Source organism: Sorghum bicolor, chromosome 1, assembly GCF_000003195.3.
Source record: "Sorghum bicolor cultivar BTx623 chromosome 1, Sorghum_bicolor_NCBIv3, whole genome shotgun sequence".
Lineage (NCBI taxonomy): Eukaryota > Viridiplantae > Streptophyta > Magnoliopsida > Poales > Poaceae > Sorghum > Sorghum bicolor.
The window spans coordinates 6,696,181-6,721,749 of record NC_012870.2 but is presented as its reverse complement, the minus strand read 5'-3'; the positions used below and the strand labels follow the sequence as shown (position 1 = coordinate 6,721,749).

The following is a 25,569-nucleotide window of genomic DNA, read 5'->3' as shown; positions in this document are numbered from 1 at the left end:
TTTGCATCATATTAGCAGATTCTAAAGTTAGGTTAATCAAAATTTGGGTACAACCGAAACTCTTCCAGAATTCCAGACTGTGCAGAAACCTCAATTTGAACAGTCATATCTCCCAGCTCATAACCGATAATATTGTCATTCTTGAGGCATTGGAAAGATATGAGAGTCTAATTGTTCCCAGAGAAATTTGATGAACATTGCATGAACAGATTTTGAGAAACACCAGAATTATTGCAGACTGCTCCAGAAAACAGCAAGAGATAGAAACAGAATTTTAACCAAACCCAACTATTTAGTTCATTAATCCTTATGCCTTAGGCCTATAGACTAAATGAAATTGTAGAGTAAATCCACAAGATCATTACACTCATTACAAAAATCCAAATCAAGCATAAGCATAATAACAAACCAAACCAAGCATCAAAAGCTCACACTTCAAGCATTGACTCATCTTGCGGTACTAACGTTCTCTTCCTATTAAGGGTGAAGATCATATAATTCTCTTTCAACTATGTAAGCAGGTGGTAAGAGAAGATTCTAAAAGCATAACAAGCAAGGAGTGGGGATGAGAACAAGTCTTTAAAATAAGCAACAAGGTGAAGGTGAATAGCAATGGAAAGGATATAGTATAGGAGAAAATATCAAGGTTTACAGAGCAAGAATTTTATAGAATTTCAAAACCTTAAGACGGCCAATTTCTAACTAGGCTTACATCCGACAGTCAATAAAGCTTTGATACCAATTTGTCACACCCATATTTTAAGAACAAAATAGGATGCATAAAAGACTCATATGTGCCCTAGGAATAGTCGCACACATAACTAGACAAATCTCAAATGTACCATTGCAGTGTTTATTACATAGCGAAACATAATAGATCACATAGTCTCATACAAAGATGACAATAATATTAAACAACGCTCTCGACGGAAGCTCCACACAGGGACACTGTTGACTGGTTGACTCCAAACCTAGTACTCATAACGGTAGTCCTCATTCCAGTCATCTTCATTATCATATCCTGAGGTGTTGGGAAATTGCAAGAGTGAGCACATATCGTACTCAACAAGTATAACCAGGGGTTCATGAGGCTCAAATAGCTGACACTGGTTTAACTGCATTTAGCTTTTAATAGTTGATAGCATGTTTAATCATTGGATAGCAAATATCAAGGTAGCATAAATAATCCCATAACCACATGATCAATGTATACAAGAATTAAGAATAACACATATAAACAACATAATAAACCATCATTTATCATCATTAATCATGTTCATCAGTGTCCATCTATTCCGTCAGTTTTCCGGGCCGCCCGTATCCGTGGGCACGGCTAGTATACCAGATTTAACACTCTACAGAGGTTGTACATCTTTACCCATGAGTCGTGATTTACTTTTTCACCCGAGGTAGCTAATCTCTTAACCCCCTTCCTAGGGTGGTCGGCAGGGATCACTATGAAGCCTTTCAAAAGTTCGTCTAACATGTTAGGGCCGCAAGGTTTCCTTTGCGAGCAGATATAGATACCCCCTTCCGAATGGCACAATGACGCGCAGCCCATACTCATAGGGACAGGGGCTCGCACTATACCCGTGTCGGTTCAGCCCCTCTACCCTTTCGGAGAACCTCTAACAAGCTAGAAAAGTTCTTCATACTGAGCTAAAGCCAGAGCCATATAGCCCTCATTGTTGTACGAGTTGTCCCAGCTTTTGCCAAGGGATAAGTCCTTATGGAGGGTCAAGATCAATCCAGCAAAAGCCAGAGTTCTTTCCACCCTTTATATTCAAGTTGCTAGAAAGCTTATTTTATTGTTTATTGTATATTCAAATATTCATGTCACAAGATCATGGATTAATAATCAAGCACTAGCAAGAACTACCCAAATGCATGTCCAAATAGGTAACAAGGAATTCAGGGTAACAATCATCTATGATTTTGCTAAGGTCATCAACGTGATAGCATGCATATGATAAATGTTATATTAATTGTGTATAGGTAACAAGGATGATCCCAAGTTATACTTGCTTGATCAAAGCTCTCCCGAGCCCGCTGGTCTTCAAAAGCTTGGTCTTGACCACCAACGTACGGCTCACCGTCTATTCCCAATCATCAATCAACAACACGCAATCCAATGCAGACAATCATACACAAAGCAAACAAGCTATAATTAGAACATTACACCAACAGTGAGAAATCAAAGATAAAAGTTTATGAAAATATTCTACGCAGCGCTACGATCACACAAACGTAAAGTTCACGAAAATCGGAATTAAAACGGTGAAGTTATGAATTTTCCAAGATTTCCTATAGAGAAATAATTAATTAAATAATTCCAGAAAATTAAAAAGTTTTAAAACAGAGAGTAAATAATCCTAACATGTAGAGCTCGGAAATACGAATCTAACGAAATTTGAATGGACAAAAAGGAGTTAAAACGAATATTTTATGAGCATTATAAAATCAGTGGCAAAACTGTAAATATCTGAAAACGTAAACTGAGTTGAACCTGACAGGAATACGCTTTCCGACATAGAAAATGTAATTCTTCCAGGGCGCTAGGGACTGCGGGTTGAATAGCGAAATCTCCAGGAACTCTTAACGAAAATGCGCAGCGAAGGGGTATCCTTCTTTCTGGGACGTTGATCTTCGATCGAACGGTTCAAATCCATCCAGGGGGAAGGCGGGCGGCGGGCCGACCGGAGCTCAGCACTGGCTCGGTGGCGCCATGGCCACCGTTCGGAAGCTCGCCGGCGTTCGCGGGTTTCTCGTTTCCAAGCACCAAACGCTGCAATAAAAATACCAACGCGTGGAGGAGCTTACCCCGTACTCGCTAGGATGGTTTTCTCGAGCTGAGAAGGCACAGAGAGGAGCAGGAGCGGCGCGTCGCGCCAGCGTTTTGCTCTCAACACGGCGAGATCCAAACGCGCACAGATCAGGGTGTCTAGGGCTCGGTTTGGCAGCCGCAAAGCAAAGGGAAGGCCGCGGGGTTGACCTAGGGGATTTATAGGGCTCAAAACCGCGTCGAAAGGGAAAGATCCCGAGGAAGCCGGGATTCCGTTCGGAGTTTCCATCGGCCACGGCTCGGTGTCGCGCTGAAGAAAGAAGGAAGGAGAACGCTGACTTGCGGGCCCTGATCATCAGTGAGAGAGAGAGCGCTGGCCGCGCAGTTGGGCCGCGAAAGAATGGGCCGGGGCGTGGGGGAAAAGCTAGCGGGCTGCGGGGGTTAACTGGGCTGTGGAAAGGAGTGGGCCGCGCGTGGGGTGAGGGGGTTCGGCTGGAGTTTTTCTTTTTTTTATTTTCTTTTCTGTTTTCTTTTCCAAAATAAACTTTTTTTCAAATAAAATTTTGAATGCAAATAAATTCAAGTCAGAGGCAAACAATACAAAATAAAATATTCTTCGGCATGAATGCATAAACAAGTTTCTAATCTTATGTTAAATTTTAATTTTGATAAAAATATTTTATTTACTAGATTAAATATCCACAAAAATTGCTTAAATAATTCCAATTAAATCCTATTAATTCAAAATCAAATTTTGGGTGTTACAAGTTCTCAAACTAAGACAACGTAACTACATGAAGATGTGATCCGATTGATAGCAACAGGCAGGTACCATGCGCCGCCACATTGAGGAACAGGCGAGGCAGTCCATGGTCAAACAGAGAGTTGAAGAATCGTGCCTTCAAAACAAATTGAATTGATATCAATTGGCCTTCCTATGACTAAGATTCTTGTTGCTAATAAATGGGCTACCATCTATGGGAGTTTACATACCTAGCCTCGGCTGGGTCCTTAGAAGTTGCACCCATTGCACACCCCTCAGGGCTGGCCCTACACCAAAGGATCCTAGCCATTGGGATGGACCTAGTAGCCCTCAAAACCTTACAAAAGATTGTTTGGTGGGGTAACTATGCCAACTGTTACCATTTAGATCTCTACATCACTTGGTCTCATATCATCAAATGATCTGCCGACTGCACCTTGTGCACTACTATATCGTCTAGTGCACTATGTGACCTTCTTTTCTTCACTACCACTCTTACTGATGTGCATCTCATACGTTTGTAAGATCTGCTGCACTCTTATATTTTCTCAGAGGACGATTAGATGGTCCCATGCAATCATTTAGCTTGGTTATCCTAGCGCCCGGACGTCCGGCGCGCGAGACGCGTCCGGACGTCCGGCGCGCGAGACGCGTCCGGACGTCGGTGTCTGCTTCCGCTTTTATCTAAATTAATTAATACGGTATATTTCTGCTAATTTTCTTCAATTTACATAAATTATTCTTGATGCCCCACTCGCCTGCCACTCCTGTTGTTAGCAGATTTCGCGCGCCCGCGCTAATTTTCTTGCTGCCCCGCTCGCATGCTGCTGCTGTTGCCAGTAGGCTTCGTGCCCCGCACCGTTTTGTTGCGCGCGTGCTACTGCTGTACTTGCTGCTCCCGGTGCCCCAAGTGTGTTGATGTTTTGTTCCTATGTGTCATGGGTTCAGAACCGTGGCAAACATCAAGTTGGTTCAACAGAGGTCGATGTGGGTTCTCTAGTGGGACACGAGTGGTTTTGAGTGTCCTGTTCTTAACAAGAAAAGTAACAATATATATGTTGGAATTTTGGAGATAAGAAGGAACTTTGAGATAGATAGCAAAACAAAACAAAGCTAGTAGTCGTCATATACTAAACATGAAAAGAAAAAAGCTCAGTTCAGTGCAATCATGAAAACCTTCGAAACACATATACCTATTGATGTAGATTGTAACAGAAGTTGAGATGCAAAATCGTCTTATAAAACTTCACATAAATAATGCAAAAAGTAGACCCTATTCTATTTTGATTCAATACTAATACTAGCACGGAGGTACATTAATCCAGTATGGCGGCATGCGCACGATCTTCAAATCTTCGTTGTGAACCTGGACAATCTCCATGGTTTGCTTCTGAATATCATATATGCATAGATCCCTGTTGTCGCCAGACACTAATGATTTCTTGAGAAAACAAATGGTGTTTCCTTGAAGGTTATTATGGGCACTTGCTGAGCACCAAGTTGCCATATTCATCTCTGTCAGAAGAAAAGCCCTATCTTCCCCAATACCATGCACCCGGTGCCAGGCTACAGGTTTCTCACCGCAGAATTCCATCTTGTAGATGACGACGGCTCCGATGTTGGTGGGATCAAAATCCACATAGCAGATGCAGACGGCAAAGAGCTCATCCATGGACTCCACCAAGCAGATGGTCCCAGAGCACAAATCATCGGGGAACTCGAGATTATTGACATCAAACTCGTGGAACTCTGCGGCAGGAGGACTGGCATGATCAGGCGGGAAATCCAAGTCGACGATGCACATCTTGTGTTGGTTTGATTCTATGAAGAAGAAATGCAGCTTCCCTCTCAGTGCGGCAACGTTGGGAATGACGTTCTTCGTGGGCGTGGAGGAGGTGCGGAACTCCTCGGGGATGTCGCAGTCACCAATGTCGTAGGTGTGCTGCCCCCACCTCCGGTCAGTCCCGCCATTGACCCGGCAGAACCACATGAGAGGATCGGCAACATCGAGGAGAACGACGGCACAGTCTGGGTGGGCGGCGGAGTTGTGGGTGAGCAGGCAATTGCAGTTGACGGGGATGTAGTGGTCGTCTTGGATTGGTGGGAGGGTGATGGTCTCTCCGGTGAGCGGGTGCCACAGCCAGGCGTCGGAGGCTTGTCCGAGGATGAGCACCCATCCCTGAGGCGTGCTGAGGCAGAAGTTATTTCCATCCATCATGATCTGAGGCTGAGGCCGAGGCCTGCCGTGCGTCGTGTAGACGATGCTCCGCTCGGAAAGGCTATATATGAGCATCTTTTTTGTGGCTGTGGCAGCAGTGGCAGTAGAGTCTGGATGATCAACAACAGGAGTAGGCTCCAGCTGCTCATCTGTGGCATCACCAGCATCCTTGTATTCGTAGACGAGCAAGGGCAGGGATGCAAGGACCTGTCTCGATGGCTGCTGGATGCAGCCGCTAGTCCCACTCGCACTCTCGTTCATCGTCAACAACATGCCCATGATGGTCGCTTCTGTACCTGCTGCCATACATGATTCACATCACAAGTGTATATATAAGTATATAAATCAAAACAGTGATGAGAAAGAAGAGCAGGTACATAGATAGATTACTACAGTACAGATAGATCAATCAATCAATCAAAACGAACATGTTGAGATGCATGGTTGCCTCTCTGAATCGGATTTATACTTTTGTATGTATTTTGATGATATATGATAAACAATGGTACGGAGTATGTAGGTTGGGGATGGCTCTCACCACGCTAGATCAGCCGCTCGCAGATTTGGATCGCCGGGTCGGATAATTAGCACAGTATACACTCGCCGGTATCACGACCTACAGGTAATTTCTAATCTTGAGGTGCAGCAGGTATTACACGATGAGATTCGATGCAGGCTCTTTCGCTCGCCTTATATAATCAACGCAACTCCTCCGCAGGATCGGAGTTTGCATTGTACTGGAATTGGAATTCGAATTGGTATCCGCCTCGCAAAGGTCCAAACACATGCAAAACGTACCTGTCCTTCCCGAATCTATTTCTAATTTCCTATTCCAAAATATATTCCAAATCCAAATCCAATTCTATAAACCGAGAACATGAAACTTGGTTGGTCCGTTCGTGATTAGTCCGATTATATGCGGACAGCTCCTCGCGCGCCCCGCCCAACGACTGCCCACAATATACATTAATCTATATATAGCCCCATAAATAAATCGAACAAATTAGAAGCTGTTTCGAACCTATTGCAAGATCCCTTAAGTCCCCCCAAATTTTGAAAGAAATTCGGCCACTGCCCTCGACTCCAATAACAACAATCAGACTTATCAAATCGGCAGCACGAGCAAAGGGAATCCGCCAGCATCCTCAACCGTTTTGCATAATTGGTTTGGCAAATGAGAGAGTTTGCCAAGTCTCAAAAAAGTATGACAAATGTAAAAAAAGACAATCTCCAACGGTTTGGCATTAATCACCTGACAAAAAAGAAAATTATGGACCCACACATTTTTTTGCCGAGCTTTTCTCCTCCCCGCGCGTCGGGTGAATGTTCGCGGCAAATTTATTTCCGCCGAGGCGCTGAGGTCGCGGTGTTTGTGCATGGCAGCTCGGAGTTTGGCGGCTGGAGTTTTTACCGGCAAAAACGATCCGAAGGGCATCCATGGAGTACCAGGCGTTGATGGAACACCGATAGGCAAAAACACAAACAATTGGAAGTGCATCGATAGAGTACCTGGTGTTGATGGACGACCGGTGGGCAGTTCGCATGAAAGTTTGGCGGCGGGATGTCGCCAAACTCGCGCCACCTCAACCCGTAGCCACGCGCGGACCTCGCGCCAGTTTTCCAATGCCAAGTGTGAACAGATTTGGCATATATGCCAATTCTTTCTCTTTTTTTGCCAAGTTAACAAATTTGCAAAGTCCAAATGTCAAACCGTTGGATAGGTGTTTTTAAGACTTTTTTACAAATACATAAATGCAAAGCTTATTTACAAAACGGTTGGGGATGCTCTTAGAGCATCTCCAAGGGTTTTGCATTTGGACTTTGCATTCTTGTAATTTGCCAAAAATCGCAAAAAGATGTATCTAATGGTTTTGCATTTGGAGTTTGCATTTTGGGCAACTTAGTAAATGAGAGAGCAAACTTGGCATATATGCCAAGCCGCGCATGGCTTGGCAAAAGGCCGATCGTGCGCGTCTCCCGGTCCCCCGCGCGACCCGGACTTTCTTCGCGCCATATATAGTTCATCGATCGCGACAGAAACCCCCCACTGTCCACTGCCGATCGCGAGCAACACCATCGCCACCGTCCGCTGTAGAACCTGATACGAGTCTGATACAGATCTTCGTGGCGGCATCTGCAACGAGCGGTGGGGAGCAGGAAGAACTAGCGGTGCGACCTGTGAGGAAAACGCGAGAACCGGGGGCGACTTTACGCGCGCGAAGAAAAGTCGTGCGGGAAGACGATTACGAGCGCGCGCAAAGGAAAAAAATTGCAGCCGGGTCCGCTTTGGCTAATTGTCAACTCAATTATGCAAAACTCTTGAAGATGGTCTATTTTTAGACTTTGTATTTTGCTTTGAAAGTTTGTAAACAATCACAAATGACAACTTAATTATGTAAAACCCTCCTAACTTCTGGACGCGCGGACTCGATTCAGTCAAGGCTGATGATTTGTGTCCGCGCCTCCGCGGGGCGGTTCGCTGAGTGCGCCCGCAAAGCTTTGGACCGACGACAACTCGAGAGCATCGTTCCGAGGACATGGGCTCAGTTTTTTCTATTAACCGAAACCTTCAACTTTCGTAAGTCAAACTTTTAAAATGTTAATCCAATTTCTAAAAGGAAATTAAAATTTACAGTACTAAATTAATACAATTAAATTTATCACATATTTTTATAAATATTTAATTTATGTTATACATATTAATATTTTTATATAATTAGTTAAACTTAAAAAATTAACTAACACGAATTTTAAGAATTAAAGTTTTAGAGAGTAGATTTGTTTCTTTATTAATTTATACATAGCCAAATAGGCCGTGACATGGGCCCGAAAGGAGCACGATCTGTAGACATTGGGCTATCCATGGCACAAGGCTGTGCCGATTAGGACCACGGGCCTTGCCATCGGCAAGATATGCTGAGCAAGTACAATAAACACGACATATGAAGCAGTTTGGGATTGTCTGAGACCCCTTAGCTCTTTTTAGTTAGATTTATAAAACCTTTTTAGATTTGAAATTTGTAGTACTTTTATTTGTATTTGGTTATTATTATTTAATCATACCAACTAGATTAAAAAATTGATCTCATAAATTATAAATAAATTATATAATTAATTATTTTTTATCTATATTTAATACTCTATATATGTGCGTACAATTTGATGTGACATGAAATCTTGATTTTTTTTATTTTTAGTGCAACTAAGCAAGCTTGCCCCTCTGACATCGTGAGCCTCCTCAAGAGAGGACGACTCACGAGTTGACAAGCCACCTTTAGGCCTTGTTTAGTTCACTGAAAACCTAAAAACTTTTCAAAATTTTTCGTTACATCAAATGATGCGATACATGTATGGAATATTAAATATAAATATAAATAATTAATTACATAGTTTATTTATAATTTGTGAGACGAATCTTTTAAACATAGTTAGTAGATGATTAAACAATAATTACAAAATAAAAACGAAAATACTATAACACCTAAAAACTTTTCACCTCCTCAACTAAACAAGGCCTTATTCCGCCACAAGGTAGGCCCTTGAGTCTCCGGACGATTTGGAGCTGTGCAACCATTTTGTGTAACATTTTTTATAGCAAATTTCGCGTAACTTGCTGTGCAACTTTTTTTTTTTTTGAGAAATACTTGCTGTGCAACTGTGCGTGAAACTGGCGTCCACAGGCGTTACCGCATCAGCCCACGCCCAGCCCATCCGCTTCACATCGCAGGTAGTCAGGCAGGCAACCGCGCTCCGCGGCCCAGCCGGCGCAGACACCACACCACCCCGGCCGCACCCGCACGCGCGCGCGGAGGCGAAGGAAGGAACCGCACTCGTGCGGAGTGGGGAAAATTCGCGGAAGAGTCGTGCTGGATTTCGCCGCGCGGCTTTGGCAATGGCAACCTTTCCGTCTTTGCCCTTCCCCCGCAGTCTCCGCCTTTCTCCCCGCTGGTGCTCTCGCAAGTACTCCTGGAAACGGCTCTCCCTCTCCCGAAGTCCAAATCCCAAATCCCAAATAAAAAAAAAGGGAGGTGGATTTTCCATCCCGCGGCCGGTGCACGATCGATCCCCTTCCTTTTGCTCTGCACCGCCTCCTCGGCTTGGTCGCGTCGCCTCGCGTCCACTCCCCACCAACTCCGAACTCCTTCCCCCTCTTTCCCAAATCGAGCAGGCGGCGGGGAGCCCGGCGGCTCGGTTTCTTGGGTCCCAGATTCAATCCCTCTCCGAATCTCGCCGCCGGCGTCGCTACCACGGTAAGTCCCCTCTTTTTCAACGCCGTCCCACGCCCATTCCTGCGAATTAGGGTTACTGATTGCGCATTTCCGCCGTCGCGTTCGATTGAATCTACAAGCTTGCCGTTTCTCCTGCAGGATCGCCGTGGAACACCGAGGTTGTCGCGGGTTTCGGCATGCTATAGTCGCCAGCCTGCAGCGGCGATCGTCTCCGAGCCGGGCTAGCCATGTCGTGGGGGCGGTTCAGATTCACCCCTCACAGCGGGCTCAGCCGGACGCGGTGGACGCGGGTCTTCCCCGCGCAGAAGTCCGCGCCTTGCACCGTGGTGCTTAGCGATGAGGACGATGATGGTGACGATACCTCCGACTCGGATGTTCTCATAATCGACGACGCAGCTGCGGGAGAATCAGCTTCTGCGGCGGGACGTGGATCTCAAGCCAGGAAAGGGAACCACTCCTCCAGTAACGTGATCAACATAGATGATGATGAAGACGAGGAAGATGGTACCAGAGGGGATAAAGCAGGTCCCAGCATGTCCCGTGCTTCTGGGTCTCCAGCAGCTATGACACCGGGTCGGGGTTCTCCACGGAACAGATATGGGATTGGGATGAATGGGATGGATTCCATGTCCGACAGCTCTGAGAGCGATCTTACTGAAGGATGGGACTCTTACACTGATGATGGCAGCTCTGATTGTGAGATTCTCGATGACACTTACACTGATGATGGCAGCTCTGATTGTGAGATTCTCGATGACACTGGTACAGCACGTAAGATGTGGGAGACAGCTGCTTCCAGAAAAAAGCCAGCTAACGGTGTCCATGAGTGTAAGGATGCTGGGACTACTGCATTTGAATCACGTGCTGGGTTGGAGACACAACCAGGTAAAAACTCTGAGCATCTCTTTGGTGCCGAATGCCATCCAGACGAGAGTATGTCTCGGTTTTGCAGCGCTGCAAGCAAGTATGACTCTCAAAATAGTAGTAGCGGAACAAAGGAATGCCCTGGGCGTGCTCAAAGTAGTGCTGGCAATGCAAATGGTTCCAATGGCCCTTCTGTGCCAAATGCCGAAGATGTGCCAAATGATACCAGCAGGTCAAAGGATGGCCATGACCAATCTTCAGTGCCAAATGTCGAGAAATGTTCAATGGTTGGTTCTGAAAAAGCTTCAGAAGGTGTTCAATCGCCTCGGCTGGATGAAAACTCTGCGTGTAACTTTGCCTCTGCAAATAGGTTTTTTTCTGGGATCTCATCAACGAGCAGGAAAGATGGAAGTCCTCCAATTTCTGTCAGCACTCCTGAAAAGGTTGATGAGAAAATACCTGATCAGTCGCCACCTGAAGCTTCCTTTAACACAAATATTTATTCTGCTCAAGATAATGGTCCTGTCAGGGGTAAGGATTTGCTTCAAGATCCCGAGGACTTGGGGCTATTTGCTTCATTGATTGGTGAACGTGAAAAACACAAAGAATCTGTTGAGTACAAGCGGGCAGCAGAGGAGGAGTGGGCATCGAGACAGCGGCAATTACAAATACAGGTACAGTATTTTGCTACATTGAATTGATGTTAAACTATATATACTAGAAATATGTGACGACATGCATAATTTGGGAACATAACATCCAGCATTCTGTATTCAATGTGATTTCAGTTGTGGCAGGCTACTCCCTCCGTCCCAAATTAAATCAAATAGTGTTGTCCTAAGTCAAACTGATTTAAGTTTGATCAAATTTATAGGAAAAAGAGCTCCAATATTTATGACAGCAAATTAGTATCACTAGATAAATGAAATATATTTTCATAATTTGCTTATTTGGTGTCAATGATATTGTTACCCTTTCCTATAAAGTTGGTCAAATTTGATGTAGTTTGACTTAGGGTGATTCTAGGAATTGGTTTATTTTGGACGAAGGGAGTGATAATCAAAGTAGCTATCGGACTGAGACTACTAATTTGTTTGGGTCTGTCACAACTCATGATGTTTGTTTGTTGAAAATCATTGTGTAGGCTGAGGAAGCAAAGAAATTGCGAAAGAGAAAGAAAGCTGAAGCTCAACGATTGCTTGACATGGAGAAGAGACAAAAGCAAAGACTGCAAGAAGTCCGTGAATCACAGAGAAAGGTCTCTTGTTCTACCAGTATCCAGTTTATGCTAGCAGGATTCCTTGTAAATCTTCATATTTCTTTGGCATTATATGGCACTTACCTTTTCTTTCTTCCTGTAGAATGAAGAAGCTATACAGCTTAAGGAGCAGTATCGGGGTGTAGTCAGAAAGGAACTGGAAGATTTGGAAAGGAGACATTGGGATATGACTTCAATATTGCATGCGCTAGGCATCTCTGTTGAAGGTGGTGAGGTATGCCCTGTTCTTATGGATACACTCAACTCATCACTATTTTTTGTCATATTGATTGTGTACATTTTGCCTAGTGCAAACACTGTTGGCCCTTGTCTCTTTTAACCATAAAAAGTAAAACCCCAAGTGTCTGAGTTTTATTATGAACAGCTATGAGTAGCTTCTGCAATTGCAGGCAGATGTATGCTTATATGTACACACAGCAACTGTATATCAGCTTCGCAGGACTATATTCTGCAAGTAGTCTTTTAAGAAAAATAGAACAGAGAAGGGTAATGACAGTTTTCGGTACTCCCTTCGTTCCAAAACTATAGGTCCTTATGACTTTTCTATCTAGGTATATAGCTTCTGCCATGCACCTAGATATATACGCTAGACACAGTAAAGAAAAGTAAAATCTGTGTCTGAAGAAGTAAAAGAAAAAACATATAATTTGGAACAGAGGGAGTGAGACTAAGCCAATAAGTCAATAACTCTGTATAAGTGAAGATCAGTAGCTACCTGTATTTCATAAACCTGTGTTCTGATTCAAGGAGCTCATTTTTTTTTCCAGAGACTAATATGTAAGCTTTCTGCTCGGGACATAGTAAAGATTTAGGAATATCTGTAACATAATAGTAAATTTGATGAGATTACTTATCCTTTTCAGGTTAAAGCCTTCAAGCAAGCTCTTCTGAAATTCCATCCCGACAGGGTATCAAGAAATGATATTTATCAACAAGTAAAAGCAGAGGAGACATTTAAGTTCATTTCGCGGCTGAAGGAGAAGCTACCTCGGCTATCCTAATAGCCATCCCCAACTCAGTCTCTGTTTTTACACATGCCTTAGTCGCATCCTCCTTTTAACCTGTAGGGTCAAGGTACAGAGTTGAGAGGATGTTTATTGGCGTTCTTAGAAGTAACTAGGGCTTAGCTCTTTCGCTTGGGTTCGGTTTGGTAGGCATTCGTGTACCTGGATGGCGAAACGGTTGTACATGACCGATGGCAGAAAGAACATTCTTTTTTAAGGCCATCTTTATTAATTTATCCTACAAAATACCACGGTGTCATCCTCTGGTTTTCAGATATCTGCATTTTTTTTAGTGAAGGCGCCTAGGAGACATCAGAACATCGCAATTAAATCGGATGCATTCCTCTCTATTGTGTTGTTACATACGCAGCTGCATCTCTAATCTGTACGTGTTTTGGAACGATCAACAAAGATATGGAAGTTGATGCATAAACGGAAACGACTACAAAGCTGTACTCTGTAGAAATGGAACTTGATGCATAGGATCAAGTCCACTGAGATATGAATTTGTACGTATTATATGGGACTCGAAACTACAACAAACAGGAGGCACGTGTTACGGTCATGAAAATGGAATATTCGATGCTGCACATATATTACATGCGTAAAGTTCTCGTGCGGCCGCCCCAGCGGAAATGTTAACAAAATATACACATTGCAGATTTGCTACTTATATATATATATGGTGGTAAAAAATACGGTAGGCCACTGCTGCTGCTGCTCGCGATCACGAAGACACACCAGGCGGAGAAGCGGGCCAGCCAGCCCGGGGAAGAGTTGCTGAATTTTGGACTAGCACACCGCGACCTTCATCCGCTTAGGTGGCTAAGGGCACTCAGACTCTATCATGGAGTCTAAAATCATTTATTACCTCGAACAATGTGGACTTGGAGTCTAAATAAGACTTGGAGTCTTATTTTTTCTACCTCTTTCTTCAATAAATACGGTGCCACATCAGCAAAATATCATAAATAATATATAATTAATTGTCTTCGACTCTATGATAGAGTCTTACATTGGGAGTGCCGTAAGCATCCGCGACCTTCAGCCGCTTAGGTGGCTAAGCATCCAGGGTGGCAGTCCAACGCGAGCCTGCGGCGGCGCTGCTGCAGCTTCCACCACTCTCCCGCCTGCTGCCACAGGGAAGATGCTGCAAAAACCGGACACAAACGGTCATTTTTCTTGTCAGTTGCTTCCTGAAATGTCAGCAGTGTATTGCGTCTGCAGGAAATTGGCCCTAGGTGTAGCCTGGTTGAGTGTAGGCGTACTACTGTTTCGGAAATTTACAAGACAAAAACCGCAATTCTCAAATTTATAAAAAAACATCTAGATGGATGATTAATTATATTGACACGCCAAAATTTCTAGAAAAAAATTTGACCACATACCTTCTGTGAAGGAAAAAAAACGAGTATCATTTTGCAAAGAAATTTTATTAGAATTTTCTATTTCTTTGTGGCTCATAAATGAACATTGTGTGTCAACTGTCAAAATTGTCCATGGTCTACAAGAACCTATATTTTTTTTCACTAATTTTGAAAATGCAAAAATGTATTTTTTTTTAAAAAAAATGGGGTTTAGCTAAGCCCAAGCTCACTCAAATCTTTACCCGAAAATGTGGTCACCTCACTATTTGGGATTGTAGTGCGATGTGAATGTGATCTACCTGATATTTGTTGTTGGGGCAGCTTCCCTTATCATGAAGGACGAGGAAGACGAACTGGTCTGCTGTTGAGTTTGGTCCCGCTGCACTTGCTGCCGCTGGGCTTTCTGCTTCTCCGCGAGCTGCAGGCAGGAGTAAGGCTTTCTGTAAATTTAATTTGCTTCATGAGAAAACAGAGGGTCAGCTGAGCATGGATGAGGCGACGTGTTGAGTGGCAGCAGCGTCTGTCTACCTCCTTCTGCAGAACCTTGTTCTCCTCCTGTAGAGACTTCTCCTGCGGTAACAATGCAGCGCATGCCAACACTCAGAACAGTGCAAGAGCAGGAATATTTTGTGGATGTAACAAGGCAACCAAAGTAGTCAATGCTTGCAACAAACCATGTCACCTAATGGCGGCCAGCTAAAGAAATCATACAATTCTTAAAAAGGTAGTTCGAACAGCTAACTTTAACCAAGCTCAACAATTTACCTTCCGTTGGAGCTCTGAAATTGACTCGAGCATAAGCTGGCTCTGCACATGCGATGAATATTTACTTGTTAGCTTTCCAACATGCAGAGCGCATGGCTGTTACGTAGTAGGCACCACATAAGTAATGCACTGCAGTCTAATATATATGATCACACTACCTTCCTGGTTCTGATATGTTTCAGTGAACTCTCCAGCTGCTGCTCTAGTTGCTGAAGCTCTTTGAGATTCAAAGTTTCAAGATCCTCTCCCATGAGGTGCCTGCAGGACACACAAGTCTTGGTCATATTTATCTTCAACAGGGCATATTACATATTTTCAGCAACTAATCACTACAAATTACTTTTGACATTTCTGTATTGTCTCGACCTTCGCCTTTAGTTTTCTATATTCGTGGCACCAGTTGCCCTACACAAAGCAAAGAAGATTTACGTTATTTAATATATGGGCCAACATCATGAAAAGTAATGCTACTGATTCAGTGCATCAAAATTGAAGGAGACATTCAACATAATAACCGGGGATAGTTAAGTGAATCAAGGACTGCCCTGCAGTATGACATTCTTTGCCTCCACTCCATATTAAGTTGTTCTGACTTTTCTACATACATAGCTTTTACAATGTACCTAGGCATAATGTGCATCTATATGTGTTGCAAAAGCTATGTATCTAAAAAAAGCTAGAATGATACAATTTGGAATGGAGAGAGTACTAAGTTAAAACATAATTTATTGCTGCTCATAACTAAGGCTAGCATCATATTTAGTACAAAAATATGACAAAGCTTTTTTTTTTATGGTCAAATATGACAAAGCTCCATGGATTATTATAAGAAAATGGTGAGAAAACAGTTAACAACATATAATACATTTGGATATAGTGTTTCCTGTGCTTCCATAAACTGTCCTAAACTCCTATACATACCGGTATCACATACTATTGGTATTCAGGATCTATATATGCATATTTCTCTTAATACAAAGAGCATATTAAGCCTACCTCCCTATTTTTACAAACCATTAAATTGCTTTCACCTCACAAACATTACAATATGAATAAAATAATACTAAGATATTCTTTGGACTGTCTTATACACTTCACAAATGACATTTTGGGGTGTCAAATATTCTCAATAGAAAAATGATGTCAAGTTATATGGTCTGATCTTACTAAATCCGAATTGGTGATGGGGGCATACTTTTTATGGCTTTACCACCTAATGTTATCATATTGTCTAGTCGATCCTAGTCGCCATGGCACCAATCAGCCCGACTAATCGTGACTAATCGTAGTGCATAGCCAATCACCATGTCAGTGATTAGCCTGACTGATCGCGATTATTTGTACAACTTGATAACATTGTTACCATCATACTGAGTTTACTAGAAATGGACCTGAAGCCCGTCGTGGAGGTTTTGACCCAGAACCTGCATTAATAGTTAATATCCGTTCCCAAGATAGCTCTAGTAGTTTTCTGGTAACCAAGTTAAACAACAACAGTAGCATTGCGACCATTTAGTTGACATGACACATGAGTATATGTGGGGAAGATGTTGGGTATGGGAAGAGAGGAAGAGGATCAGTGTTCCACAAACTTATCTTTTGGATGCTCAAACAAAATATTCAGATCTGACAAGCTCCTAAATGTCAGACACATATCAAGTTGTTAAATCTATTAACTTCTAGTTCTTCTAAGAATTGAGTGTAGAATCCTACTAGGAGTAGAACTCCTACTTGCATGTGTGAGGGCCTTGGGGGAATTATATAAACAAGGGCTAGAGGCCATATAGGCATCAACCAACACAAGGGTCTCGTCGAAGGCTTGCAAAGAGCAATTGGGAGCGCTCAAGAGGATTAGGCTAGTAGTTCTATTGAACTAGATTCTTGTATAGAGCAAAGATCAGTGGGTCCTAGAGGGTCAAGTAGGGTTGTTGAGAGAGCGACAATCACTTATACTCTTTTGGAGTTGTTCTTATAGAATTTGCAGTCGGCTTCGCCAAATCCTAACTCTTGTTAGGGTTTTCTATATGCGATTCGACTATATCGTTCTTAATATGGTGCAGGCTTGTGTCATACTCGCAATATCCTTTTGAAGATCCGAGGGTTGCTACGCATAACCAGGGTATCAGATTCTAATAGTGAAGTTTATTATCTAAACTGACATATATATGAGCTTTGTGGTTTCTAGGGCAATATACACTAGACAAAATTGCAATTCTTTCCAGTACTAATACATGATAGTGTTAGGAGAAAATCAGTACAAGTTTTACTAATTTGGCTGTCCTCACGTCATACTAATTTTGCCCAAATGTCATGTATTAGAGACTGGAGGGATTTGGATGCACTACAACAATTACAACATATTTTATGTAACAATGCTTTGTTATTGGATACTTGAACCAGCTTACTTTTTTAGTATTTTATTCTAAGAATTGAAAGCTGCAAAATAGTTCACTAAACTTACTTGATTGCTTTTTAACTTCCTATCAATGCAAATATAGTTACTCTTGTTGTGCCTTCTATATATTTCTGGTCACTACAAAACACCTTGCCATCACGTGCTCCAGTTACACATATGCCATCTAAAATGCCAATACACATTAGATGACTTAGCCTTCATCTAGTTTCATAGCATTCGGATTTATTGTGTGGATGGCACGTCTATGTAAGGTAGCTAAAAGTTAATTGTTTGGCAAAATAAGTAATGAAGCATCTGGGATAATTTTTTTCCTTCTCCAACATGGGAGAGTTCTGTATCTTTTATATTAAAAAGAAAAGGAGGGTAAATAACTCATACAATACACCCACACCAACATCCCTAAGTACTGATCATCAAAAGCAGGGTTTCACACCTTTTTAACTCAAGAAACAACCATGACCAACAAAAGCACTACCACTAAAAGATCATCCTATCAAGACCACACAGATATGTATGTTCAATACAACTTGATCAGCATGAAAAATTGTACTTCTGATCCAACTTGACAGGAACTGGAGAATTCTGATGAACAAAAGCTAAAAAGCTATAGTAATGAATCAATTAGAGCCTATTATATTGAATGAAGTTACAAAACAGCTTCATATGTTGCTAAAGGAAATTGAATTTACCTGAGTTTCAGATTCTGCTGAAATGAGAACCTTTTCTGCATAGGAGTAACGCTCATACCGTTCAAGAATTTTGTCCATACTGTGAAAAGGTGAAAATAACAATTTACAACTGGAAGTATATTACTGTAAGCATGAATAACTAAAATATATACACAACATTAGAACAATATATATATGTATGATAAAGAATGGCAGGATTATATTCACTAATGTAACATTTACCATGCATAGCACCTACCGTACATATGCATAGAACAGGGAGATAAGGTCATTTTGTACAAAAAACTGCACCATTAAATTTGTACAAAAAATTTACATTAAATTTGTACAAAAAATTTACAGTGATTTGATGAACAGGGGGAAGGTGAAGAATTTCCTATACTTTGTATGAAACATTGAAACGTCACAGTTGTGTACAGGTAATAATGTTCTAAAAAGGCTATAAAACTTATAAAATTAAACGAAAAGCTTTTGGGGCTGCATAGTAAGAAAGTTGGCTGCAAGAGAAGTTTGGGGGAACTCGTAGAAGTATAGGACCATGTCAACAATAAGGAAAACTGCAACTGCAAATTCAGATCAATGTAATCCACAACGACAGGGTGCACTGTCATACAAGAACATTTATTGGTGGAATGTTCTACCTTCAGTAAAACATGTATATATAGGTACACAATGACAATCAGTAGAAATAAAATCACACATGTGATATTGGATGCATACACATGCATTCAAAATTTATCTGTTATATTTTTCATTTGAAACTGCGAAGATTTAAAATTTCAAGATATGTGAAAACGGGGTCAAAATAGATAGGAAACAAAACTGAGCAAATCAATATAGGCATATTTACAAACTGAAATATGCTGCGGATGTTCTGGTAGAGAAGGTGCTACTATTCAGTTGTCTAGCTAGAGGTGCTAGGATGAATGCACATTGAGTAAGCAACAGTTTCTCAGATACAGGTTCACCCGTTCACCTAATTGAAAGGTGATCCTCTTGTATTTGCTTTTACAGAATGTCTGCATGCCTACTTACTGTAGATCAGATACAGGAGTCTGAGAGAACTGAAATAGATGAATGCTAACTTGCATGAATGAAATGCATATTCAGCCTTCCAGTCATGCTGTACCCTATCATATAGTCTTAGGTTCCATGCAAGCACCACCACTTGTTTCTCATGTAAGAACTCAGAATGATTCAACAGCACATTTGCTTCTCACTTTGAGAAAGAATTAGCATTGCAGCACAAGGCACCGAGCCACCTACTACATACTTCCTTTTCTGAAGATTTTTTCCACAAAAAAGACATTCAGTTAATAAAGATGAAAGAACGGTTAGATCCAGCTAACAGAATTCCCGTTCCAATCTTTGTGTCTTGAAAGTTGAAATTGAAACATATCATTCCCTTTTGTGCGAGAGTCCTCTCCTGTTCAGTCATATATATCACATCACACGTGCTTGCATGCCCCCCCTACATCTAGCATTATTAATTCTAACTCAATTAGACCACAGTCGTCAGAGCAGAAAACCTGTAAGAAAACATTTGAGTGCTGGATGATTCTTATATAAGGTGTGCTGACATCCTTATTCATTTCATATATGGAAGAGTTATATGTTGCTAATCGCCCAAGTTTGATTGATCAGTAGTACTGGTATGTACTGGACCAGAAAGAGGAGGAGAAAAGGTAGGGAGACTGGGAGAATATAATTATTTTTATGTGCGATAAGGCAGGTGTTTATTGCCATACATTTATCTTAAGCTCGGTCAGCATTATTCAAGAAAGAAAATCTATCAGACTGATCAAATTCATGGTTGCTAAGACCGAATATTTTTACCTACTCTCTCCACCCAAAACAAATGACCTTATAGGTCTAGGCACGGGAACTGAGTGAAAAAGTGTAGTGTACAGAAATGGAGAGAGAGAGAGAGAGAGAGAGAGAGAGAGAGAGAGAGAGATGGAAATGTATTGGGAAAAAAGAGGAAGATATATTGGAAAAGATAAAGATGCATTAGAAAGTGAGAAAGTCAAGTATTTTAGGACAAAACTTAATCCTATAATAAGGTCATCTATTTTCGGATGGAGGGAGTACTCACAAACAGCGTGGAAGGTTCGTCAGGGCTAAGGGCCATTGAGATGATATGATACAGTGATGGCAGAAAGGAAGATGAGACTTGATCAACAAAAAAAAAAGGAAGATGAGACAAAAGGAGAAAACTAAAGTCCAGTGCAGCTTATGCAAGTATAATGAGCGGTTCTGTTGATGTATTCAGAAACCATGCACATCCACTAGTTGTCCTGAATATAAACTCAAAAATCAGATAGAAGTAGTTGAAGCCATGATGGGCTAATGCCTAATAGCAGTGATAGTAATTATTACTGACAGTAAGGATGGATCAGCGTGCGTGCACCTATCTGTTCAGTGTTCTTCATTCAAGAAAATCATGGCAACTTGCGATATGTACCACATAACAATATCAAATGAAAAAAAAAAGTCTAGGCACAAACTTAATTATGTGCTCCATGAGGCTTGCGATATGAGCATGCCCTACCAGAGTTCAGGCTCAGCATCTTCAATCGTCAGTCAAGAGTAAAAAAAAAAGGAAAAACAAAGAAATAATCAGGCCAAATTAAGCCGAGGAATTGCGAAGAAACAATGGGTGGAAGCAGCAAGTGGGTGTGACCCAGCAGCAACGTAAATAATTACTGATGCTGCTAAGCCTGGAGAGAAAATTCCAAATTACAGAAATCATAATCCTCCATGCATGTAATCCCCAACCGATCGTCCCCGCACGCCAAAGATATTACTAAATACTAATAAATACTATATTTGAGTGTGAGATGAGATGCATATATACTATAGTATAGTATCGCGGTTCGGCAGTAGGAGCCAACTCAGTCAAGCAATTAGCATTTAGCACATGCAGCATGGCAGCAAAGATTTCCCCAAACAGAGCGTAGACACAAACGCCATCCCAGAGAAAGCGGAACATAAAATTACCTCGTATATAGCGCACGAGCGGCACACGCTATACGCGTCTTCATCTAGATATTATAGATGACTCGAGCTGTACGTCTGTGTATCCCATAATCCAAAGCAAGAAAATTCTCAACAAATTCGAACAGATAATTACGGAACACGCACCGTACGTAGTTCATAGTTTCAGACACAGCTTGGAAATGGTGCAGCACGCAGCGGACCGCGTCAAAACGTAAGCAAACGGAGGCGAGAGGTGTGTGAGCGTACCATGAATCGGTGGAGTACTCGTAGAGCTTGCCCTTGGTGGAGAAGATGATAAGCGCGACCTCGGCATCGCAGAGCACGGAGATCTCGTGCGCCTTCTTGAGCAGCCCCGAGCGGCGCTTGGAGAAGGTCACCTGGCGGTTGATCTTGTTCTCGATCCGCTTCAGCTGCACCTTCCCGCGCCCCATCGCCGCCGCCTCCTCCTCCTCCTCCCCCTCCTGATCTCAACCAAAATCCTCGCTAGCTGACCCTCTCTGCTAACCTATCCTATCCTCTAAGAACAGGTACGTCGCTTCCGCCGCCGCCGACGACGACGACAGCAGCTATAAAACTATCTAGCTACCTTCCTTGTTCCTTACGAGAGGCTTGATTGACAGGATAACTAAGCCTACAGTTGTAGATAGTAGGAGCTGGCGCGCTATGGCGCCGGCGAGTGCATGACGTCACAGCTAGCTAGCTGCGGCGGTGGAGGCTGGAGAGAGAGGAGAGGGAGAGAAGGTGAGGGGGACCGGCCGGGAGGAGGGAGGCGCCGGGAGGGGGCGGATTTAAAGCGGTGATGCGCGCTGCCGCGACGGATCGGAGGGGAGGAAGGGGTATCGCGAAACCGGGATGGTTTCCGAGCCGCCGCTGTCGAACAGCCATTGGCCGATGCCCCATGCCCGGGCCCGGAGGGCCCCACCGCATCTCTCATCGCATGGGCCCGCCGCCAGGGCCAAGGTCCTTCCTCGTACGGTCGAAACCGGCTTCTCTCTCCCAGCGTAGCCTGGCACGACAAGTTGTTGGCAGCTATTATCTGTTTTTGTTTTTCTATATATAAAAAATATGCACTACTCCTATACTAGTCCTGATTAGTGTGTATATATATATATTTAAGAAATCTCACTAGATTCTTTGTTGTCGATTTTGGTATCGAGATTGTTTGTGGACTGGATTTTAGTATTATTTCAGATTTGCCCAGTGGTGCCGGGTGCCCAAGCATTGGAGATTTCAGATCTTTTGGAGCTTGCGGCTGGTTGTTTTTGTTTCCTTTTTAAGCGCAGCGTGCCGTGCACCGTGCACGTGAAGAAAGCTGCGGCGTGGGGGGATGGGGGGCGCCGGTCTACGGGACGGAACGAGACGAAAATGTTTGGGCAAAACGGGGAAGTGGGAGCAACAGGTCGCCTGGCTCGGTCTGTTTGTGCGGTCCGGGGAGGAGGACACAGCGCGTGCGTGGGGCGGGCTGCGGCAGCAAGGGGCCGCCCACTTTTGGGCCGGTCCGGCGGCAGCGGCCAGGCCACGACGGGGACGGGCCAGTGCGCGATACCCGTCGCTCGCTGCTGCTGCTGCTGCTGCACGAGCACGATGAGGCGGCTACAGGTCTACAGCAACAGTGCTGTCAGCGCCCGCTCGCTGCTACTAGGCGGCCAGGCCCAAGCCAACCCATGACCCAAGTCTGTGATTGCGCGGCGACACGACGGTACGTAGACAGCGGCGAGAGCGAGACAACGGCAAGTCGGCAAACGACCGATGTGAGCTGGCCTGCCGTGGTGACTCTGATCGGGTACACGGGGTCGTAGTAGTGCACGGCTAGGCGGCGGCTAGCAGGGTACGTATTTTTGATACTTTTGCTGCTCGTGTCGTGGGTATTTTTGGGCGAAAATGGTGAAGCGAAGCGATAATATAGAGTTGGCCCAGCGTGCAGTGGACTTCTGGCTGGTCGATCGGTCCACTGGCTACGAGGCTACACTGCGGTCTACGGACCATTTGTTCTTGCGAAGCGAAGCGCGTCGATGCCATGGCACTGCCGCATATGCATAGTCTCGGAGGAAATTAAGTGCTGCGTCCTTGCATTGGATTCCATTTGCGAGCGTACTACGTGGGCGTAATGACCTATTATTGACGTGGACGCATATGACGCATGCTCCTGCTTCATGTAAAAGCCAAAGCGCAGGGGATTGGGATTGGGTACGCGTACGCGAAGCCAGCTCGGATAAAAGAAAAAACTGGCATGATTGGGGGAAGCGCGTCTCTCGTCTCTCGTCAGTCAACACCGGCATAATCAGAACTAGGAATCGCGTAGGCAATGATGTGGTATCAGGCACGATGAGTAAGCGGCCGTACAATACACGTACGGGAGATGATCGAATTCCCAGATTGATGCCCCAATAACGATGCGCCCAAACTCCTGTGTTGTATATCCAAATATAGGATTTACTCAAAACTTTTATGCATTTCGGTTCAGACTCATGGAGGATTGAAAATCTAGACAATGTCAATTATGCAATCTTGTTGTATTCAGGTACGTCTAATATGGTTTTTATTTATTTCTAATAAAACACAAACCATTCCCAGAGGGTGCTCAACGGAAGGTGATAAGCCCAATCCATATGGTTCTCATAGGAATTTGACAAAGCGCATCCCATAGTTTTACAATGTTCTTTTTTTTCTAAAAATAAAACTAAATTCCTCCATTCTTAAAAAAAACTAACGTTCTAGCCTTCAATCTTTGTCTCACAAAGAGAGTCATTGGAGTACCATGGGCCCCATAGCTAGGCACGCGTGCCCCACCCGCCTAGGGTCATCCTTATCCACTCGCCCACTGCCCACTTCACAATAATCTAATCATACTAGAGAGATGGTGTCATGACGGTCCTTGGATGCCAGACAACAAGAGCATTGATGTCCTTTGTGCACCGGTATTGATGGTAGATGTAGGGACATGCATGTCATTTTGTTCCTTCCTTGGTATTTGCTGTCAATCCTAAAACGACTCTAATCTCTTTTAGAGGACAAAGGGAGTAACGATCAAAATCTATAAGACCATTCCTTTGTTCCAATGACCATTTTAGAAAAAAAATATCATAAGGATCAAATTCTTCAGAATAAGAATCTGAACATCCAACGTGTTCCTTAATATCCAATCCTTGTTTCATTTTTTCAAAATGGCCACGAGCAAAAAAACCCCAACACATATTAATAGAGAAGAAGTAACTTACAACAACACTCGACGAGAAGAAGACCACCCTCACAATCTCACAATGAAAGTAACAACAAGAACCACCACGATTAAACATTGCCAGCAAATCACCACCGCAAACAAATGCCCTTGCAAGAAGCAAAAAACAGGCAAAGAGCTTTGGGGATGTGGGGTGATCACCGAGACCATGCATCCAAGGAGAAAAATGACACACGTAGATGTCGTTACACCAAGGGACCCAAAAATCTTCAATCAAAACCCTGGGAGGTAGACGACCTCAAAGCAATGCGTGAGACGAGGGGTGAGACACCGAAGATGTCTCCATTGTTAGCCTCAATGTTGTAGCCAGGCAAGGCTTTCCCCTCAGAAGTATCCCACTTCCCAAACTCACACCTCCAAAGTTGGATGTGGACCACCATTGCAACACCAACTTGCCAGTGCTACGCGAGACAAGCCACCGAGGCAATGGCCACAACAAGTCACTATAGTCAAGAGATTGTTGCTGCCTCGACATGATCATAGTTGCACCAAACCATAAGGGTCGCCTCCCTCCAGCCTATCACTAGCTAATGCAGATTGACACACCTTGTTTATGCACCAAGACAAGGAGTGTCACTAACGCCACCGAACGTCACCATCCATCAAGCTTCAAGACAAAGGACAAGCATCCCTCCATGAGCCACCAACCACAAAGACCTACCTTCCACTGGTTGTAGTCCATATGGACCACAACCGGCCCAGTAGTTGACAACTTATTCTAGATCTCCCTTGAAGAGAGGTCGTAGAACTGTCATCCATTTTCATAGGACCCCGCAACTATATGCATCCGATGAAACTCCAAGGTTGTTAGTAATCGTGTTGTCACCAACACTATACCTAATTAGCCCCATCATACATAAGGGAACCGCAATCCAAAGCCATACCAAGTTGCCATCATCGTCAAAGGGAGACCAAATGTCATGGACATGACCACGTCACTACAAGAACCCCCTAG

General features: G+C 43.4%; 3 protein-coding genes across 6 annotated transcripts; 1 reads left to right on the top strand and 2 right to left on the bottom strand.

Annotated features, from left to right (window-relative positions):
- On the bottom strand, positions 4,846 to 6,069 carry LOC110435081. Its single transcript, XM_021460450.1, has 2 exons — positions 5,925 to 6,069; positions 4,846 to 5,873 (listed from the first exon to the last, which is right to left on the bottom strand). The coding sequence occupies exons 1-2, from the start codon at positions 6,067 to 6,069 to the stop codon at positions 4,846 to 4,848; spliced, it is 1,173 nt and encodes a 390-aa protein (XP_021316125.1).
- LOC8085926 (dentin sialophosphoprotein) lies at positions 9,696 to 13,412 on the top strand. Its single transcript, XM_002466393.2, has 5 exons — positions 9,696 to 10,013; positions 10,131 to 11,530; positions 12,001 to 12,114; positions 12,218 to 12,349; positions 12,999 to 13,412. Exons 2-5 carry the CDS (start codon positions 10,220 to 10,222, stop codon positions 13,134 to 13,136), a joined length of 1,695 nt encoding a protein of 564 aa, XP_002466438.1. The 5' UTR covers positions 9,696 to 10,013; positions 10,131 to 10,219; the 3' UTR covers positions 13,137 to 13,412.
- LOC8085925 (MADS-box transcription factor 14) lies at positions 13,674 to 22,173 on the bottom strand. Of its 4 annotated transcripts, none has more exons than XM_021464740.1 (9): positions 21,623 to 22,173; positions 18,377 to 18,455; positions 15,612 to 15,676; positions 15,430 to 15,529; positions 15,272 to 15,313; positions 15,035 to 15,076; positions 14,806 to 14,946; positions 14,155 to 14,289; positions 13,674 to 14,071 (listed from the first exon to the last, which is right to left on the bottom strand). In XM_021464740.1, exons 1-8 carry the CDS (start codon positions 21,805 to 21,807, stop codon positions 14,200 to 14,202), a joined length of 744 nt encoding a protein of 247 aa, XP_021320415.1. In that variant the 5' UTR covers positions 21,808 to 22,173; the 3' UTR covers positions 13,674 to 14,071; positions 14,155 to 14,199. The 4 variants fall into 4 exon arrangements, with proteins under 4 accessions (XP_021320415.1, XP_021320421.1, XP_021320412.1 ...); XM_021464746.1 differs by having other exon boundaries at positions 14,806 to 14,924; positions 21,623 to 22,169; XM_021464737.1 differs by lacking the exon at positions 13,674 to 14,071 and having other exon boundaries at positions 14,094 to 14,289.